The 15964-nt window shown below is 32.6% G+C and overlaps 1 protein-coding gene across 12 annotated transcripts in view; it reads left to right on the top strand.

The window, feature by feature from the left end:
- Positions 1-15964, top strand: part of ZNF280D (zinc finger protein 280D) — a 296194-nt gene that overhangs the window by 264623 nt on the left and 15607 nt on the right. For 11 of the 12 annotated variants that reach the window (XR_008957079.1, XR_008957078.1, XM_057306150.1 and 8 more), the window contains one exon: positions 5946-5991. Coding sequence is in view for 10 of the 12 variants with exons in the window: in XM_057306150.1 (XP_057162133.1) it covers positions 5946-5991 (46 nt within the window). In the remaining 2 variants the exon portion in view is untranslated. Of the gene's footprint in view, positions 1-5945; positions 5992-10889; positions 14702-15964 lie in introns of those variants that run through there. The other variant, XM_057306151.1, reaches the window with a different exon arrangement.

Here is a 15964-nt window from a genome sequence, read left to right as displayed (position 1 = left end):
GAATTCAGTATCTCTTATGGTTTGCCTCCCTCTCAATTTTCATCTTATTTTATTTTTCCCTCACAGTTAGGTCTTTAATCCATTTTGAATTTATTTTTCTGTATGGTGTAAGAAAGTGGTCCAGTTTCATTCTTTTGCATATAGCTGTCCAGTTTTCCCAGCACTATTTATTGAAGAGACTGTCTTTTCCAAACCATTGTATCTTCTTGTCTCCTCTGTTATAGATTAATTGACCTTATAAGCATGGGTTTATTTCTAGGCTGTCTTTGCTGATCCACTGATTTATGTGTCTGTTTTCGTGCCAGTACTATACCATTTTGGTTACTACACTTTGTAGTATATCGTGCCGTCTGGAGTTGTGATTACCTCCAGCTTTGTTCTTTTTTCTCAAGATAGCTTTGGCTCTTCAGGGTCTTTTGTGGTTCCCTTTTCTAAACTTTTGAAATGTAACTGGGATTGGAGATAATGGGAGATCATGTCCTTAGATTTCTCTCATCCTACCAGACATTAATATCTCAAACCAAATCTTGAGCAATTCTAAAATAGTTTTTCCTTTTCAAAGTAGATGCAACATATTTGCCCCTGGTATATAATTGCAAGACAGTAGGTAGAAGCTGCGTGTCAAAATATGGTGGTTTCTGGCAGTTTGGACTTGTGGCTTTGATACCTGTTAAGCAGAGAATGATAGGAGACCCAGTAAAATAGAAAGACAAATGAAACTTTAGTGTAGTCCTTCACTTAGGGCATACCTTACCAACTTCTGCCTGGGTTTCTAAGGTTACTACCATTTTTTCATCTTTGGTCCTGATAGTAATTGCTTGTATATTATATATTAAATATCCAGGGCTGATTCAACGTTGCCAACAAAATAACAAAATAGAGCCCTAGTCTGGCATCAAAATCTTCTGCCTCCACTAATGGTCTTTTTTCTGCTTCTCATTTTCACACATAAATATGTTGTTTCTCTTGATTCCTTGTCTCTAATTGGTTCTTCTATCTATCTGGAATGATTTTTTACTCTATCTTGCCTAACTTTAGACCATACCTAGGTGTTCAGAAATGGGAGATCATTTTATATGAGAGCAAATAGGGCTGGTCCTAACAGGAGTGGACCAGCAATCTAAATTAATGTCTAATGGATTGTGTTTGGGAGTTGGGGGGGGGAGTATTGCAGGAAAATCTCAAAATATGGAAGATATTTAAGTGGTAATAGGCTTTAAGACCCTGTGTGGTACCCTCTCCAGTAAATTCTGGACAGTAAGGTTGACTCCCCACTCTACCCATGTCAATAATAATAACTAACATTTATTGAGCACATGCAGTGTGTCAGACCTTCTTCTAAGTGTTTTATATTTATTCATTCATTTATTCCTACAAACTAATGAGATACATGCTGTTATTGTCCCAATTTATGGATATTAAGTCAGCTGAGGTACAGATAAGTAATTGGCTCATGATCACATAGCTTTCAGGTAGAGAGCCTCAATTTAAATTATAGCAGTCTGTCTTCAGAGACCAAACTAATACATACTGTACTCTATTGCTTCTCTGGTTGTACTTTGGTTTTACAAATGTACTTCCTGCTTTGTTATGATTGGCTGAGGAACTAGGTGGGACGGAGCTTAAATGTGTTTTCACAGGACAATAGGCAGCAACTGACACACGTGTAGCATTGGGACCAGAATCTAGCTTCCCAGTCTTAGAGCAAGAGGTCTATGATGTATGGGCAATAGGACATTTTCGGCAAACAATGGCATGGATTGGTCTATTAGTAAGATTAATTTGGCAGTGATACTCAGCATGTTTGAGAGTGGAAAGCATCCAGAGGCAGAGAGATCAGTTAAGCTTTTTCACTTTTCCTGGCATGATTAAAAGGGAGCCTGATTCACAGGAAAGGAATTGGCTGTGAAGCAATGCAGTGGAAATTTGAAGTAGAGCCATCATTTTTAATCCTGGTTCTGTTGCTTAATAGATTAATTACTTTAGCATTTTTATGCCTCAGATTTTTCTCAGTTACAAGATGGGGGCAATCTCTTAGGACTCAAGTCTAATTCTAATATACTGTGATATTTCTGAATTGAATTGTCGATTGATGGAAATAAGTAATAATAAAAATGGAGGGGTAAAGCTCTGGATGATGACTCTGGGGTTACCTGTTCAGAAGTGATGGTTGTAATTTTTCCTTAAGGATGAGATAAATAAGACTGAGCAGGTCCGAGTGGTAAATATTTCTATTTGAATGTTCTTTGTCCAGTTGGTACTTACATTCTGTTGGTTTTACCTTGTTTATCATCTCCCTAAACCTTTGTCTTCTCCATTGACACTGCTTCTGCCTTACTTGAGATAGTCATTAACTGTTTCTCCTCTGGGCTTCCTGAGTGGAGCTTATCCTCTTCTACTACTCCCCTTTCTCTTTTAGATTCACAAAGTCATACTTCCGTGTTAGCCTTAGAATAAAATTCTTAGCATAAACACCATATCTTGGCAATCAAGATCTTTCTTGAACTTGCCCTTGCTATCTCTTCAATTGCATTTTTGACTACTCTCCTTTGTTTCCTACATGACAGTCATATTAGACCACTCAAGTTCTTGTACCGTTGTTGTCTTGTTTCATAATTCTTATTTCTGCTCTGCCTTGGATCTCCTTCCCCTGCTTTGCTAACTCCTGCTTTTGCTGCAAAACCAGGTTTACTATAGTATCTTCACTGCTTTCTTGCGTCTTTCCCTTTTGTAGTGGCTCAGTCCTTTGTACAGCCATTCCATCATATAGATGTCTCTCTCTTTTTTTAAAACATTTTTCACAATTCCATAAGCATTTGCTTCAATATGTTTCCTTGATGACGAACTCCTCGATAGGCGGGATTGTGTCTTAATTTTGGACTAGAACTCTTAGCACGTACCTGATGTATGAGCAACCCAGTAAATACTTAGCTCAGTGACCCTGTCCACATATCACTTAACACCTCTCAGAACAAATGATCGGAAATTGTACACTAGATGTTTTACTATAATTTATTAGTCTGATGATTACTATCTTAAATTTAATCTTGAATGTCTAAGTGGAAGATCTTAAGAACCGATTGGCTTTCCTACTGGCTTTTACAACTTCTTTTCAGCTTTTTTAGTATGCTTGCAAATATTCTTAAATTGGAGATTGCATTTTAAAAATCAGCATTGAAATTTTGGGCTTTTAAATGTTATTAGAAGGAAAGAATATGGCTAAAATGAATCTGAACAATTTTCCCTTTATAGCTTTTCCCTTTACCCCATGATATGTATATATATAAATGAAACCTCGAAAGAACATACTAATGTAATTGACCCAGAATATTTATTTTACACATAGCCTTGGATTAGTTATGTGACCTGGAAAAAAAAAAAAAGCAAGAAGGGACATTTATTTTATTTTAAACTTTAGAGGGAAAGGATTGTCCTTTATCAAAAGATCTGTTTCAGCAGGTTCATACACAGAAGAAAAAAAATTTATTTGCAGTCTTGATCTGTAATCATGTTGAAACTGATCACCAGTCTTTCTGTTCTCTTTACACTGAAATTTTAGTGTTTGTTTTAAATGTTGTGCTACATTTTTCTATAAAAAATTATTGCAACATTCACAGGTGAAAAGTGTAATTATCTAATAGCAGGTCTTTAGCTCAGAACTTTGAGCTTAGCAAATTTCACTGTCTTCTACCAAGCAATTGAGTATCTCAAATGATGACTATTTCAGCAGGTATCTTTAATGAATAAGAATTACAGGTAAGAACACTTTTTTCTTTTCCAATAGTGTTAATGCTGTGTTAGTAGTTGTGTTAAAATTTATCTTTTTGTTTTAATTTGTTAACCTTCAAGTATGCTTTTGTATTTACAAAACTGTAGTGTACATTTTAGTGATGAATTGATAACTCAGTAAATTTTTGTCCTCAGTGAAATTTTATATAGGATACTTTTTGAAATTTTTTAATATTTATTTTCTTAAATATTTCCTGGTTCTTATAATTCTCTTCCATAAACACAATACAAGTGTGGTTAAAGCCCGAAAATAAGATTGGGATCTTAGTGCTAATTATTTCAGTAACTAATTTTGTTCTCATCTACCAGTTTCTTAGTAAGATGAAGAGTAATAAAAAACTCTGTCACTAACCTCTCTTGCAGAGATGGTAAGAGGACTTAATTTCTCCAATTGAAATATCAGCAGTAATAGTAACACATGCCTAATAGCTTTCATTTTAATTGTTGCATAAAATCAGTCTATTAGAACAGCCGTATGTGAAAATGATTAGCATGGTAATGTTTCCTTTGTAAGAATGTAAGGTTGATCTTGGTAATATTTTCAACAGTAAACTAAGAGGGAAATTCTTTTATAAAATATTCTTAAACTTGTTTGACCAGTTTGTTTAAACGAGCTTTTCAAACTGAGTTTAAAATTATTAACTGCCTAGAAATAAAAATCAGTTATAGTATACAAATTCATTTCAAAACTTCATTAATCCAATATCTACTTTTTGTTTCTTCACACTAATTTTTCATGTTTTCATACGACTTTATACATGTTATTCTTAAGACTGTCATTTTCCTGTATAAATCATTAAGACTAACATGAAATTTCATCTTTATGAATATTGTTGTTCACAATTAAACATTCAAAAGAATTACAAAATCCTTAACCTCCAAAATGATTGACATTTATGCATTTTGTCAATATTTCTGCAAGTTTTATTCATTTAAAATTGTTTAGTTAGTTGTTAATTATTGTAATATACTACCAATATAATAAAAGAACAAAAAATGACACACTCTATTTTAAATTGTTTGCAATTTTGTGTAATAACTAAAATATAGATAAGTAATTTTACACAAATTATTATCAATATCTAGTAAAGCATTAGCATTTATAGACCTGTTTTTTTTCAGTGTGCCCTCAGAATGGATAAAGGAAATTGCCAACTCCATATTTCATCGACTAACCATGAGAGTAGCTTTTAGGATAGTTGACATTTCTATCCTACTATACGTCTTCATTTTTGTACATGAAATTTAAGTCAATATAGTTGTTGCTTATGTTAAATATATTAATCTTTAAGTAGAGCTCTAAGCCTTCATAAAGAATGAATCACTTAACTATTAATGACATTTCAGACAGGTAGGTTCTTGATTTATATAGTTTAAAATTGAGTTTAATATATAATATCAACAAATAATATTTAGTTAACAGTTTCTTAAATCTTTTGGGAAAGCTAGCTTTTATATGAAATTATTTTAAAAGATTTTATAGATGGCATATGCCTTTCTTAATTTTGTAATAAGTTACAATGAGTTTTTCTGTTTAGAAACCAAGTTTTAAAAAAATTGTAGTTAATATTTGAGCTGTGCTTATGAAGGCTCTTAAGAGACTATATCCTTCAGATATAATATTTCTGTGATTTTGCTATCTTAATTGTAATAAATATTGAAATAGCATTATATTGAATTTCACAATAGATAAAATTTCTCTTCTTTCACTTTTTAAGCCCTATAATAGTAAATACTTACACTTATTATATATATTAAGCATATAACCTGCTTTTATTTTTTAAAGAGTAATTCTTTTTTTGAAACGGTTTTACTAATATATTATGTCTTTTATTTATAATTGTATTTAACATAGAGAAAATTTAAGTGCTCTTGTTTTTAGAAAAGAAGGAAATATTAATTTCTTTAGCACATTTATTGAATCTACTGTATTAATACTGTATTACTGAATTAATCTACTATATTAATTTCTTTAGCACATTTATTGAATCTACTGTTTATTTTCATGCATTTTATTTTTCCCTAATTTATAAAGGTCATTTACAAATCTACATTAGTTTAAATTTACATTTTAATTATTTTAAGCATGCAGAAAAGAACTGTTTCATGTTTTTCTGTTATAAAATAAAGTATTCAATACTTATTTTGTTTTCAAGATTAAAAAATGAAGCTCCCATCAAGGAACAACAACCTGTGTCCGAGGTAAATTTTGTTTTACTTGTACCTTAAAGGCTTATATATTTGACAGTATTACTGGTTTAATTTTTAAAACATTTCAGTTCATTGTGTATACATCAATAACAATTATTGGCATGTTATCAGGAAAAAACTTGGAATTTGTTTTTTGTTGTCATTAGATATAAAAATATCTAACCCTAATAAGGAAAATTGTAAGGTGTTTTTGTTTTTACAAAAGCATCATATGTTTCACTTGCCTGTTATTCATCTAGTGAGTTAATGGAGATAAATTTATGATTTAAAAATCCTGAAATCAATAAAATGTCAAACAGTTGACACATTGGAAAATTAATCTTTCCAGATGACTTTATTTTCTGGGACTTTCAGAAAGATTTAACTAATACTTAAAATAGAAATATTTCGGGGGCACCGGGTGGCTCAACTGGTTAAGCATCTGACTCTTGGTTTCTGCTCAGGTCATGATCTCATGAGTCATGAGATTGAGCCCCTTGTAGAGCTCCTCGCTCAGCAGGGAGTCTGCTTGAGATTCTCTCCCTCTGCCCCTCCCCCTATTTGCACTCTCTCTCTCTAAAATAAATAAATCTTTTTTAAAAAATATTTTGAATATATATTAAATGTGTTTTAGCTGTCTTAAACAGGCACTCTGAATAAAATACTTCGGATTATCCTATAATGTTATTTACTGGGCAGTCTAATGGATGTATGTAGAAATAGTTTTGTTCAAGTACATGTTTTCTTGATGTAAGTTTTTTAATATTACAAAGTATTCCATATCTCTTTCTGAGTATACTGAAGTGAAGCAGGTTAAGCATTTATCTTTTGAACAGCATTTCCATTTTGAACAGTGAATAAGTGAAACCTAGGCAGAACTTAGCCATCTTCTTCCAAGCAACTTTCTCTTACACCACAGAAAGTTTTCTTTTGTTTGAAAGTTTTTTAACTACAAATAAGTTTAATAGATATGGGATTTTTGGGTTATATGATTGTTCTTTTTTAAAAGAGTTTATTTATTTCTTAGAGAGCAAGAGTGAGAGCACGAGCAGGGGGAAGGGGAGGGATAGAAGCAGAGGGGAAGAAGACTCCTCACTGAGCAGGGAGCCTGACACAGGACTTGATGCGGGGCTCAATCCCAGGACCCTGGGATCATGACCCCAGCCGAAGGCAAATACTTAACTGACTGAGCCACCAGGTGCCCCGGTTATATGATTATTCTTGCATGAGTTTTGATAGTTTGTGGTTTTTAATATTGAATTTATCTGTATAGACTTGTTTGTACTATTCCCTTAATCTTTAATGTCTTAGGGTCTGTAGTGATAATTCTCTCATTCATTCCTGATGTTTGTGGGTTCTTTTTTCCTATTGTCATATATTTTACTTTTATATAGGTTATAAAGACAGAATACAATATTACTGGCTTTGCTTTAGATAGTTATTTTTTAGAGCAGTTAAAAACTTTAAAAAATAATTTTATATTCAACTTTGTTTTTACCATGTCCAGTGCTCCTCATTTCTTTGTTAGCTCTCCATTTCTGTCTAGTATCACATTCCTTTTGCCTAAACAACTTCCTTTGATATATTTTATGTTGCAGATCTACTGGTAGTTAATTCTTCTATGCTTTTTTCATTTAAAAATACCTTTATTTTTCACTTTTGAAAGATATTTTTTGGTGGGTATAGAATTCTGGGTTGACAGTTTTATTTTCTTTCAGCAGTTTAAAGAAGTCATCTTATTGTCTCTCGGTTTGCATATTTTCTGACAAAATAACTTACTGTAATTTTGATCTTTGTTTCATCCATATATATATATACATACACATATACACATATGTATATATATATATATATATATATATGATGTGTCTAATTTTTTTTGTTGCCCTGAAGATTTTATCTTTAACTATAGTTCTCATCAGTTTGAGCAAGATGTATCTAAATCTGTTTTGTTCAAATGTTTACTTATATGTTTATCTATTTATTTATTTATTTATTTATTTATTTATTTGGGATATTTATCCTGATTGGTGTTCTCTGAGCTGTCCTGTACCTTCTACTTCTGGGATTCCAATTTCCTAAATACTATACCATTTGATGTTAGCCCCTGTTCTTAGATGCCCTGCTTTAGTCTCCACCCTACCCCACACACACTTCTTTTGTGTTTTATTTTGGGTAATTTCTATCTGTTGACCTATCTTCGGTTTTACTGATTCATTTTTTCATTTGTGTCACGTCTGCTGATGAGCCCATCAAAGATATTTTTTTTTGTCCCTGTCATTGTGATTGTATGTGGTTTTTTTTTTTCTAGCATTTGCATTGATTCTCACAGTTTCTGATCCTCTGCTAAAATTGCCACTCTGGTCATGCATATTGTCCTCCTTTTTTCATCAAAGCATTTAATGTATTAATAATAGTAATTTAAAATTTTCTGTCTGATAGTTCCAGTAATGGGGTCATATCTGAGTCTGATTCACCTGATTATTTTGTCTCCTGACAGTCCATTTTCCCCTTTGCTTTTTTGTATTATATAATGTTTGGTTGAAAGCAAGAAATTACATGTAGGACTGAGATAAATAGTATTTATATCTGAAAATGGGCATACCGTTTCTTATGTCGGGTCATTACTATGGGATTTGGTTTCACCTACTAGTGAGTTGATCTGAGTTTTGGTGTTCTTGTTATGGTTACCCTCAACGCACTACCAGGTTCAATTCCTGTAGTATTTCTTTGTGCTGAGGGTGGGAGTTATGTTGCTGGAGGATTTTTCCCTCAGTGTTCTTGTTTCATACTCAGCTTTATCTCTCCCTGTGAGACTGAGCCTTAGAGGGTGTGTCTTTTTCTCTATATATATACTCTTGCCTTTCTTCTAGCAGTACTGTTGTTGCTTATTATTTGGTGTTTGCTATCCTGGAGGTAGGTGGTGGGGAGTGGGTGATGTTTTCTGTTCTGGTTTAGCCTCACTCTTAAGCTGGCTCTGTGTTTTGGGTCTTGAGAGTAGGATTCTTTTCTTCCATCCCCTAGTCACAGTTAGTCCCTGTGCCCTAAGGACAACAGGGTTTGCCTCTCTTCTTTCCAAATATGTAAAGACACAAACATTAAGAAAATTTATGAATCCATAATTTCATCACATCATCTACTGATTGTTTTCTGATACGTTCATACTTGACAAGAATAAATTATCAAACTCTTACTTTCCTTTCATTGCCCTGTTTCATCTGTGTCAAATGAAGCTACCTTTCATACAAAAACCAAATTTCTTAAGTTTTTGTTAAAAGAAAAAACCTTACACTAAAAATTGAACAAGCCACAAGCAGAGTTAAAGAAAGCCATATTGAATGGAAGACCACATAGAACAATCTTGGTCCAGGTGTTTCTGATGTGGATAGTTCTTTGAATAGATGCAGGTATTTATTTTAGGTACACCTCTGATAGGATGGATAGCTTGAGTTAGTCTTCAAGATTTTGTTCAGATGCATTGTATTAGAATCAGTGTTATCATGCCCAGATAATATTTTCCTGGTATCACTCTTTTTCATTTCTATAGTTTTACATTTTCTCTTTTGAAAACTAATTCCTTTCAAATACTAGATTATAGTTGGAATCCATATGATTTAGTGGCTTCTAACATAGCTTCTGTTCTGCTACTGTGTGTATTCTATACACCACAACAATCTATTGCTATTGTTCCCTAACTAAATATATACCATGAATCTTCCCCTCCGATTTCAGGGTTAGTGGAATTTCATTATAACATAGGTAGGGACTGAGAGAGAGGAGTCAGGTACGGATGCCTTTCTTTCTTTCTTTCTTTCTTTCTTTCTTTCTTTCTTTCTTTCTTTTTTTTTCTTAAGTGTTAATTTAAATTCCAGTTAGTTAATATACAGTGTAATATTAGTTTCAGGTGTACAAGATAGTGATTGAACACATCCAAGTAACACCTGGTACTCATCACAGCAAGTGCACTTCTAATCCCCATCACCTACTTTACCCATCCCTCCACCCACATCCACTCTGGTAACCATCAGTTTGTTCTCTCTCATTAAGAATCTGTTTCTTGGTTTGCTTCCCTCTCTCTTTCTCCCCGCTTTGGTCATTTCTTTTTTGACTAAACTCTACATATGAGTGAAATCATATGGTATTTGTCTTTCTCAGACTGACTTATTTTGCTTAGCATAATACTCTCTAGCTCCATCCATGTTGTTGTAAATGGCAAGATTTCATTCCCCCATATATATATAAAACAGATCTTCTTTATCCATTCATCAGTCAGTGACACTGGCTGTTTCCATTACTTGGCTACTATAGATAATGCTGCTATAAACATCAGGGTACATGTATCCCTTTGAATTAATGTCTTGTATTCTTTGGGTAGATACCAAGTAGGGCAGTTGCTGGATCGTAGGGTAATTCTATTTTTAACCTAACAAGGAACCTCCATACTGTTCTCCAGAGTGGCTGCACCAGTTTGCATTCCCACCGACAGTGCAAGAGGATTCCCCTTTCTCCATATCCTTGCCTTGGCTGTTGTTTCTTGTGTTGTTGATTTTAGCCATTCTGATAGGCATACATAATATCTCATTGTAGTTTTGATTTGTATTTGCCTGATGATGAGTGATGTTGAGTATCTTCATGTTTCTGCTGGCCATCTGTGTGTCTTCTCTGAAAAAAGTCTATTCATGTCTTCTGCCCCTTTCTGAATTGGATTACTCATTTTTTGAGTATTGAGTTTTATAAGTGTTTTATGTATTTTGGATATAACGCTTTATCAGATATGTCATTTGCAAATATCTTCTTCCATTCTATAGGTTGCCTTTTAGTTTTGTTGATTGTTTCCTTTGCTGTGCAGAAGCGTTTTATTTTGATGAGGTCCCAATAGTTTATTTTTGTTTTTGTTTCCCTTGCCTCAGGAGACATCTCTAGAAAGAAGTTGCTACGGCCAATGTCAAAGGGTTGCTGCCTGTGTTCTTCTCTAGGATTTTAATGGTTTCCTATCTCACATTTAGGTCTTTCATCCATTTTGAATTTATTTTTGTGTATAATGTAAGGTGGTCCAGTTTCATTTTTCTGCATCTTGCTGTCCAGCTTTCCCAACACCGTTTATTGAAGAGACTGTCTTTTTTCCAGTGGATATTCTTTCCTTCTTTGTTGGAGATGAATTGACCATATAGTTGTGGGGTTCATTTCTCGGTTTTCTATTCTAGTCTATAAGTCTGTTTTTGTGCCAGTACCATACTGTTTTGATAATTACAGCTTTGTAATATAACTTGAAGTCCAGAATTGTGATGCCTCCAGCTTTGCTTCTTTTTTTCAAGATAGCTTTGGCTGTTCGGGGTCTTTTGTGGTTGCATACAAATTCTAGGATTGTTTGTTCTAGCTCTGAAAAATGCTATCAGTATTTTGATAGGGATTGCATTAAAAGCGTGCATTAAAGTGCATTAAAATACTGAAAAATGCTATCAGTATTTTGATAGGGATTGCATTAAAAGTGTAGATTGCTTTGGGTAGTATAGACATTTTAAAAATATTTGTTCTTCTAATCCATGAGCATGGCATGTCTTTCCATTTCTTTGTGTCATCTTCAATTTTTTTCATTGGTGTTTTATAGTTTTCAGAGACAGGTTTTTTTACCTCTTTGGTTAGATTTATCCCTTGGTATGTTACCATTTTTGGTGCAGTTGTAAGTAGGATTGATTAGTTTTTTTGTCATTGTTTCTGGAAACTTTCTCTGATCCTTTGTTGCCTTTGTCACTTTGGTCTTTGCTTTCTGCCCAAACAGTCCCATTTAGTATGTTTTTCAGGGCTGGATTAGTGGTCACGATCTCCTTTAGTTTTTGTTTGTCTTGGGGTCTCTTTATTTCTCTTTCTATTTTAAATGATAGCTTTGATGGACAGAGTGTTCTTGGCTGCAGATTTTTTGCATTCAGCATTTCGAGTATATCATGTCACTCCCTTCTGTCTTGCCAAGTTTCTGTTGAGAAATCTCCAGCTAGCCTTGTGGGTCTTCCCTTGTAAGTTAAGGACTTTTGTCTTGCTGCTTTTAAGATTTTTTTCTTTATCACCATGTTTTTGCAAATTTAATTACTATATGTCTTGGTGTTGGCCTGCTTTTCTTTATTTTGATGGGAGTTCTCTGTGCTTCCTGGACGTGGATGTGTTTTCTTTCCCAGATTTGGGAAGTTTTCAGCTATTATTTCCTCAAATACGTTTTCTGCCCCCTTTTTTTTCTCTCCTTCTTTTGGGACTCCTATAATGCTAATATTATTATGTTTGATGGAATCGTTGAGTTCCCTGTGTCTATTCTCATGTCCCATAATTCTTCTTTCTCTCTTTTGTTCAGCTTCATTATTTTCCAATATTTTGTCTTCTTTGTCGCTAATTCATTCCTCTGCTTCTTCTAGCCTGCTGTTCCTTGCATCAAGCCTGTTTCCAATCTCATTTATTTTATTCTCATCTCCAATTGATTCTTTTTTTAATTCTTTTATCTGTGTGGTAAGGGTCTCCCTGATGTCTTCTATTCTTTTGTCAAGCCCAGTGAGTATCCTAATGATTGTTGCTTTAAATCCTCCATCAGGCATGCTACTTATATCTGTTTTACTTAGATCTTTGGCCGTGGCCGTATCTTGTTCTTTGATTTGGGATAAATTCCTCAGTCTTAACATCTATCTAATTCTTCTGGTATGTAATTTTCTGTTGTTTGTAATCATTGATGTTTTATATTTTTCATACAAATATTTATGTACACCTATTTGATTGTTAAATGTTTATTATGTTTAACTGTATGTCTTAATTAAAAATAAATATACAGAAAATGTATACCAAAAAAAATTTTTTTTAAAATATGGCATCTAAAAAGTCAAGTAGCTCATTGTTCAGAAGATGAAAAACACATGCAAAAATTGATCAGAATTATAGGGCACTGTAACAGGTTAGGCTGGAAAAACACAATTTTTCAGCCACTGAAAATTAGAAGTCTTTAATATTGACACTATTAGAATAGAATTACTATGAAATTCAGAGTTAAAGACTTCTGTCTGAATTGTGAGGAAAAGATAAAGAAAATGTAATGTTAAAAGTCTCAGAAGCTAGTGAACATAAGCATGAGCAAAAAAATAAGATGTCTTTTGAAATAAATTTAATTCTTCATTGTGGCCACCTATCTCTAATATAATAAAAATGCTTTTAATAGAGTATGGGCCTATCCAAGGACAAGATGCAGATTTTAGAGTATCTATTTTACATGATGGACGAAAATTTTCAAAAGATGAGTCTTTGGGGGAAAAAAAGGTCTAATGTTGAGTTGATTCATTGTGACTAGCTTGTTTATACCACAGAATCCTTATTTTTGTTTCCCATGCATACTTTTTAGCAATAATAACAAAATAATTAAATTTTTGCAACTCAAAGTGCTTTCAAAGATTGGAAAAATTTGAAAAGAATTTGTGATCACAAAAATTCCATATTTCACCTTGATGCTTTTTAAAATTGGAAGTATTTTTAAACATATATTCAAACTGGTAGTTTAATAGATGATGCTTTACAGAGTGTGATAAAATATGTATCACTGATTTTAAATGTGTGTTTTATACAAAAATTATATATCTCTCAGAGGATCATAGGAATCTATTGGGAGCCAAATGCTGGCATGTTTCTGGATTCACTTGAACTTATAGGAACTTATAATCATATAACTAATCATTAAAAGGATTCTGTGTTTTATTTGTCTAGTAAAATTTTTTTTAAATGTGTAATCCTATTAGCAAATCATGTTAAATCTGAAATACTACGGAGAATAAAAGAAGCAAAATATATTTCCTTACTCTTTGTAAACCAGATATAGTCCATTATGAATGAGTAAATGTGTCTGATTATTAGTTATATTTACATTAAGAATAATATGGTAAGGGGAGAGCTTTATTTGACTTGATTGAAATGAAAGAAAAAAACTGGACAATTATATCTCAGAACTGTTTTTGTTTTAAAGAATGAGTAGATATGATCTAGCTTATGAAATTATTAATAAGTTAGAAAGAGATTATATTTACATAAAAATTGTCTTGCCCAGGGTATGATAATGAGGCAGATATGGCAGATGTATACAAGAGTGTACAAGCCAGTATTTCTCCCAAAAAATAATTATGCCAAATTTGTGCTTTGCTCAGCTCATAATAATAATTTAATATAAAAAAAATGCCTCACCTGTGAATTTAAATATGATTGTCTTTTTTAGTCTTAGGGAAAGGATATCTATTTTGGGAGTGGGGTAATTCAACAAGCAGATGGAATAGTCTTGTCTATTCTAGAAACAAATTAAAATCAGAGATATAGGCATCAAGATTAAATGCACTTGAGACACTTTGCATACAAATTAAAGATGTTTATCAAATATGAAAAGATATAATATCAAATGTCAAAATTATGTTGAACTCAAAAGCATCTTGGTACAAATATATTAGATTTTTACACAAATTATCTGTATGGGATGATATTTTGAACAAAGTGGCAAAAGTTAATAAAACTCTATAATCAGAAAAATGACCATAAATAAAGCTGTGTGCTTAATAAAAGGCCTGTCCCTTTGCTTAGAGAAAGAAAGAAAGAAAGAAAGAAAGAAAGAAAGAAAGAAAGAAAATAATTTTTAAAATGTGTTCAGTGAATATAAAACTTGAGCAAGAGATGTAGATATTCACATGAATTTCAAAATTAGACAAAATAAAAGAAATTAGAAATGCATGAAAGAAAGAAAATAATTTTAAAAATGTGTTCAGTGAATATAAAACTTGAGCAAGAGATGTAAATATTCACATGAATTTCAAAATTAGACAAAATAAAAGAAATTAGAAATGCATAAATCAGGGAGTGTGAGAGTATTGATAATTATAGGGAAAGTGCTTATTGAATAGACTTTAAGATTATAAATGTACTAACTTCATATTTGAAATATATATGTGAAAAATTAAGTGAAGTGTATTCAGATTTTGAATTTTTAAGCCAGAAAAAAGTTATTTTCTATATTGACATTGATTTACAAGAAGCAGCCACTGACTCGTTCTTAAATATCCTAACAAGTTAAGTTCATAGAAATTTCATGTAGAATAGGTTATCACAGTATTTACAAATTGTCATATTAAATTAAGAATTGTATTTGGGTCCTCTAAAACTGATGAGCAAGGTGTTAATCAAAATATTAAAACAATAGTAGCCACAGTAACATCCTGTGAAAGATGTTTCAGTAAGCTGAAGTTAGTTTTAAATTATTTAAAATCGTCACTTGGTCAAGAGAAATGGGTAAACATGACAATTTGCTTATTTGAAAGCAAGGCAGGAAAAGAGCTAGATTTGAAAATATTGCTGTGTTTGCTTCCCTTAAAGCCAGTAAAGTGAAATAATAAATTCTGGTTTTGGTAGAAATGTTTAAACTTAAATTACTTTCATTAGTTCAATACACCTACTTTTTACTTTTCAACTGATGCGTTGGGGGGGAAAAAAAATCTGGGATTCTGGGAAAATGAAAGAGTAGAAAGCACCAGGAATCTATTTTCCCACCCAGGCAACAGTTGTAGTGGCAGAATCTGTCTGCTGTAACTACAGGCATACCTCACAGGTGTTGCAGGTTTGGTTCCAGACCACTACAACAAAGCAAATACTGCAATAAAGCAAGTCAAATGAATTTTTTGGTTTCCCAGAGCATATAAAAGTTATGTTTACACTATACTATCGTCTATTAAGTATGCAATAACATTGTATCTAAAAGAACAAAGTACATAACCTTTATTAAAATTATTCTGTTGCCAAGAAATGTTAACCATCATCAGAGGTTTTAGCAAGTAATAATATTTTCCTGGTAAAGGGTCTTGCCTCCATGTTGATGGCTACTGGCTGATCAATAGAACTTTTTTCAAAATTGGAGTCAGTCGTCTTAAACTCTGCCACTGCTTTATCAATGAACTTTATGTAATATTCTGAATCTTTTGTTGTCATTTCA

Source organism: Ursus arctos, unplaced genomic scaffold (assembly GCF_023065955.2).
Source record: "Ursus arctos isolate Adak ecotype North America unplaced genomic scaffold, UrsArc2.0 scaffold_36, whole genome shotgun sequence".
Taxonomy (NCBI): Eukaryota; Metazoa; Chordata; class Mammalia; order Carnivora; family Ursidae; genus Ursus; species Ursus arctos.
The sequence above is the reverse complement of the archived record's forward strand: the minus strand, read 5'-3'. Positions and strand labels throughout refer to the sequence as shown.